We start from the raw sequence: 5,345 nt of genomic DNA, 5'->3' as shown, positions 1-5,345 counted from the left end.
CACACACACACACACACACACACACACACACACACACACACACACACAGAGCGCTGTTAGTTTTAACCCCACCTGTCACTGAAAAAATATGCACCTTTTAAATAAAAGGGCCAATTAAACTTAATTATTATGCCACTGTATGACAGCTGTGATCATACTGTTATATTTATTATGTGTTGTTTTAAATCCAACATTTTTAATATGCAGCTCAAGAGGGGATGGCTGAATGCAACAGCTGAAACAGTTTGAATGCACGCAGAGTGTCTTTTTTACTCTGCATGTTAACAGATAAATTCCTGTAAGTCTGTTGCATTTAATTCACACAAGACTGCATGGATCCTTCATACGTGGATCTGGCCTGTGGAAGCTTACAAAACTTCAGCAAATAAAAGAACTAGATGTTTTCAGCAGGATCTTGAAAGGGTTGGTGTTGTTGTAAATGGGCTAATGTTCTATTTTCTTCTCGCAGCAGGAAATGACACCTATCACCTAATGAGCAAAGGTAAAGTATGAGATGCTGCACTTTTTTTTCAGCCGCGGATGACAAAGCGAAAGAGATTAGAAGATATGATGCCTGCAGCCAGTCATTGCCTCACAAAGCTCAGTCTTCTTAAAAGCTGCTGTAAAGTCTATGAAAGAGGCTTTAAAGAAAAGAGGTAAAAAGCAGGGAGAGTGTGTAGATAAAAGCTGGGAAAGAGGACTGTATTCTCTGACAAAGCAAGCGTGTAACTCATCCTCTGGCCTCTCTGGACATGCACACACACACACACACACACACACACACACACACACACACACACACACACACACACACACAGACAGACAGACACACATAGGCAAACACAAACACACATCCACACGGTATATCTCCCCCTGGACACACAGACCCTCTGCTGGTGTGAGGGGCTGTGGGATTGCCTTTGAGAGCCATCCATGCGGCAGGACAGACATTATCAGGGAATTAGAGGGGAAATAATGCTTGTCTCCAGTCCCACTGATAACAACAGCTATAGTCAGAGCAGCACAGGGCAGGGGAGCCCCCGACATTCCTGCCTGCAAAAACACAGTGCGATCAATATGGGAAAAAAATGTGTGACCAAAGTTTTTGCATCTTAAGGAAATTTTAGAGCAGATGGTTGAGTTTTCCTTGGATACATTTAATAGGATCAATTTGTGTAATGGGTTATGGGTTGTGATGAATTAACTCATGTGGCTGTATTGGTTTGCCATTGCACAGGAGGGAGACATCTGCTTATTCCAACATGTTTTTCTGCGCTAGTAACCTAAGTCCATAATGATAATGTAATGCTGATGTGTTTATTCCTAAGGAAGAGCGGCTCTCTTTTCCGGATCTCCTTCCTAAAGAGATGAGAAGGGATTGTCTGGTCATAAAAAAAGAAAAAAAAAAATACAGCTGAATGGGCTTCACTTTGTTGCTTGAAGACACTTGAGCAGCACTCACTCTCTGACTGGGACCCAGCCGTGCCACTTAAAGGTTTATATTTGCAAGTTTAACTCTGTAGATGGGCACTGCATAGACTTAGTCAAATCCAAGCTGTGGTTACAAATGCACTTACTAAGCAAAGATACAACTCAGTTTACATAATTTTATATCGCATGGATCCAAATCATGCCGTTTCGTCTTGTTTCCTTTCTCTAACTTATTCTTGTTCCTCCGCCACTCCCTGCAATTTCTGCCTCTCGGCTCCTTCTTTCGCTCCATCAATCGTTTCGTCTCCCAACAGATGGGGCTGAAAACCTCCAACGTCAGCCCTTTTCTCAACAACATCACCCTAATGCAAATGAGGAGACAAAAGATGGGAAGAAAACAGCGCGCACACTCGCAAATACCTTTAATCATGCATTGACAGACACACAGAGAGCCTAACACACACAACTGCGTACAGGCAGGTGCTGAGACACACCGAACTATCCAGACGGCAAGACAGAAAGTCAGGCTTGCACAAAGGGGTGCAGAAACATAGATGCGCACGAAAAGGCAAACGCACATGGACAGCATGTCAGCAGCATTCATCGATATGGTGAAACTGACTAACTCAACAAGACTGAACCCACCCATGAACAAAATCCACATTTGTTTCAGCGTCTTGGCTCCAGCTGTAGAGACATCACACCCAGCTTCCTTTCACCCACTGGCCATTACAGCTTGTCTAAATTCAACTGGTGGACATCTGGCTGTGCAGAAAAGATAACTCGCTCCTTAATAGGAGGATTTTAATTGGCTGCTGCAGAGCTACATCAAAAACCCAGCAGACCCTCAACTCCCAGAAGGACTATAAACTCACATTAAAAAAAACTTAAAAGTCATGAAATTTCTCTTCCAGTAGGCTACTTCCCTGACTTCACTTCTAGTTCACAGAGACTTTGTAGCTTTTAATTACATTTTGCAGCTTCTTAAGTGGGAGGTTTTTGAGTAAAAAGATGACTTTTAGACTATACAGTGCACAACAGGCCTGGAGAGTCACTAGGCACTGACCCTTGGCAATTAAACTGCAATCAGTTCACCGCTGAAGCAGGCACTTGGAAGATGTGGAAGGTGTGAATGAATGCTGTCGGAGAAAGTAGAGGTTCGGCTCCATTGATTTGTTTGCTTTGGAGTGACTCTGTATTTAAAGCTCACAGTTAACCACAAGAGCTCAGACTACTGTGTATTGAATTTCTTCCATATTGGCTGTGAACTACTACTGTGGTGCATGGCTTCCTAAAGAGAAAACCAAGCGCACAGATTTCTGACCTTCAGTGGATGCTTGCACCTTTTGCAGTTTTCCTTGCAGGACAATTCTTTACGGAGTCACTAGGAGTAACTACTTTTCCTTCAAACATCTCACATCTTTCTTTATTGAGGTGCCTTAATTATTAGGTCCTCTGCTGTTACCTTATGGGGTAGTCGGCAGCACTGAGATTGATAAAGAAATCCCAGCTCCAGTCTCTCATGGCCAGCAGGTCAGCCATACTGCGAAGATACATGGTCAGCAAACTGGCTCCACCCCAGATGGTGGCCATGCGCCATGGAGTCACCCTCACATTGGGATACTGGGTAGCCAAGGCCTGTACCTGCCTGTGCAGGTAGTTAGAGCGCTGAAACAAAAAGATTGATCAAACATGGACTAACGGTACACATACATTTTAGAAGCTTCACTTATTGGAAATGAAAGAAAATGGCCATCTGCGCCTTACCTGGTCGACATGTATGTAGTAGTAGTGAGAGGCGTGGTAGATGGCTTTGAAGAGACGTTGGAATTGGCGAGAGGCTCGTCCATGAACCACCAGTACGAACGCTATTCTCACTGGTTTTGATGGAAAGCTCTCAGCCGAGTCCTCATCCCACTGGATATTCACGTTGGCTTTACCTATGCATGTAAAAAGACACCATGTCTTCACGTTCCTATAAATCTGTTGCACTTTTAATTCACACAAGACTGCATGGATCCCTCATCAGTGATATATTCGTGGGTTGTTTACATGTTTAATTACTAAATCAAATCTGTTATTTCATGGAAGCTGTGAGAGGCCGTGCAAACAGTGTATCAGTCAGTACACGATGGGGAGCACCTGTACGTATCTTCAGAGGATGAAGAAATGCAAAGCATAATGATTATAAATAGTAATGATAATTAAATGTCATTCTCTTATTAAACAATTCAAGGAAATAGCTATATAACAAGGTTGCTAAGCAACACAGTGAGTACAAGTTTCTGTAATGATTAGCATATTCAAAATAATTAAACGGCTATGTCACAAGTGAATGCTCACTGAGTAACGGTTTTCCTGATAGAGAAAGACTGTTTTTTCTTGTAAATATGAAGATATACAGTAAGAGTAAGAAGAAAACACTGACCGAGTTATAGCTTTCTTGTACATATGCATATTTTAGACAGTTTTAGCCATAACCCTCTGAGGTTTGTGTTCTTATTAGACATGAGCAATAACACTTCACCTAACTCTAATCTTTAAATGTAGAACAAAAGGCATTTATTTAGTTAGTTTTTGAAAATAAAAAGTTTTTGATTGCCAGGAAAAATGATCACAGGGCTAAAATCACACATTTTGATACCACCAGGTTAGGATTAGAGTCAAAATATGCACATCTACAAGAAAGCTAGGTCAGATCTGTGGTACTGACAAGTGAGTGAAAAAAGAACAGAAATGTTAGAAAGCTAATTCAGCCACACAACAAAAGGACCACAAAGCCATTCATCCATTTATTATGTAATTAAATTGGAACTATGACAGTTTTCAGCCAGACAATAACCACTCTAACGACTATCCTCCCCTTGACAGGAATCCTACGAGCGAATCCACTGGGATTTTCGGGTTTTCAGGGTGGAGCATCGTTTGACAACATGCCACCATTCCTCTAAAGCGAAACTCCCAAAAGATGAATGGGATTTTGCACAAATGACAACAATAAGCGTGCAAACAAACACAGCCCTGCTTGTGGCCAGCCAGGCCACTTTCGAACGAAACAATTCCAGCAATCTCTGGAAAGTCGTTGTTAACCTCACATAGCTCCACTGTGTGGTTTCTTACTGCCTTTAACCACTAAAAAAAACACTTTAAAAAATAATCATTTTTTAAAAAAAACCTTCCTTCAAGCTGTTCTACACTGTCAAGCCCCCCAACATTTACAGACATTGTTTGTTTTGAATCTTCAGTTATTACAGCAAATGCATACACGCAGCTTTCGAGACATGTTTGTTCACAGAACGTGTCTTAAGGAGATTAATGACTATAATTTGGGACTTCAGTTCCCAAGAGCCTGTATTTGCTATAGAAGCAGAGGAAGCTGAGGGAATACTGGGGGTTGTTCTTTCCCCTGGGGTAAGGTTTTCCTAAAAAAAAGAAAAAGAAAAAGCCCATCCTGGCTCCTGCCTGCATCTGGCTATGAGGTCCTTTAATTACTGTGTCTGACATGTATACTCTTTAGAAACAGGGTTAAGAAGTCCCTCTTTTCCAGCTAATCTTATTCATTCAAATTTAAGGCCAGGTGTCCAATATGGCTGTGTTTAAGGGTTGACAACAAGGGTCAAGGTAATGATATGCTCCCTTAGCTCCAATTGGCCATGGCTCCTGTCATTCACTCACACATCTTTCTTGCTGCTGTTTCTCTCTGTCTCCGTCCGTGCGTAAGTTTGTGTATGTGTGTGTGTGTGTGTGTGTGTGTGTGTGTGTGAGAGAGAGAGAGAGAGATTAGACTCTGCTGTGCTGAAGGCTGGACAAATTAAATAATATCTGTACGTCCCACAGACCTAATGACCTCATTCCCATGCAGATCACAGCTAACCAGTTGTGACCTGATCAGGTCTGTCTATCCATCTCTCTGT

The 5,345-nt window shown here is 42.1% G+C and overlaps 1 protein-coding gene across 1 annotated transcript in view; it reads right to left on the bottom strand.

Moving 5' to 3' along the window:
• Window positions 1-5,345, bottom strand: part of LOC102292572 (xylosyltransferase I) — a 77,941-nt gene that overhangs the window by 28,326 nt on the left and 44,270 nt on the right. The window contains exons 3-4 of the mRNA XM_005924974.3: window positions 3,199-3,371; window positions 2,897-3,099 (exon numbers count right to left, since the gene is read on the bottom strand). Of these exons, the coding sequence (XP_005925036.1) occupies window positions 2,897-3,099; window positions 3,199-3,371 (376 nt within the window). The remainder of the gene's footprint in view (window positions 1-2,896; window positions 3,100-3,198; window positions 3,372-5,345) is intronic.

This window comes from Haplochromis burtoni, unplaced genomic scaffold (genome assembly GCF_018398535.1).
Source record: "Haplochromis burtoni strain Fernald_Lab_line unplaced genomic scaffold, NCSU_Asbu1 Contig_70, whole genome shotgun sequence".
NCBI classification, from domain to species: domain Eukaryota; kingdom Metazoa; phylum Chordata; class Actinopteri; order Cichliformes; family Cichlidae; genus Haplochromis; species Haplochromis burtoni.
Note: the sequence above shows the minus strand (reverse complement) of the source record. Positions and strands in the feature narration are given on the sequence as shown.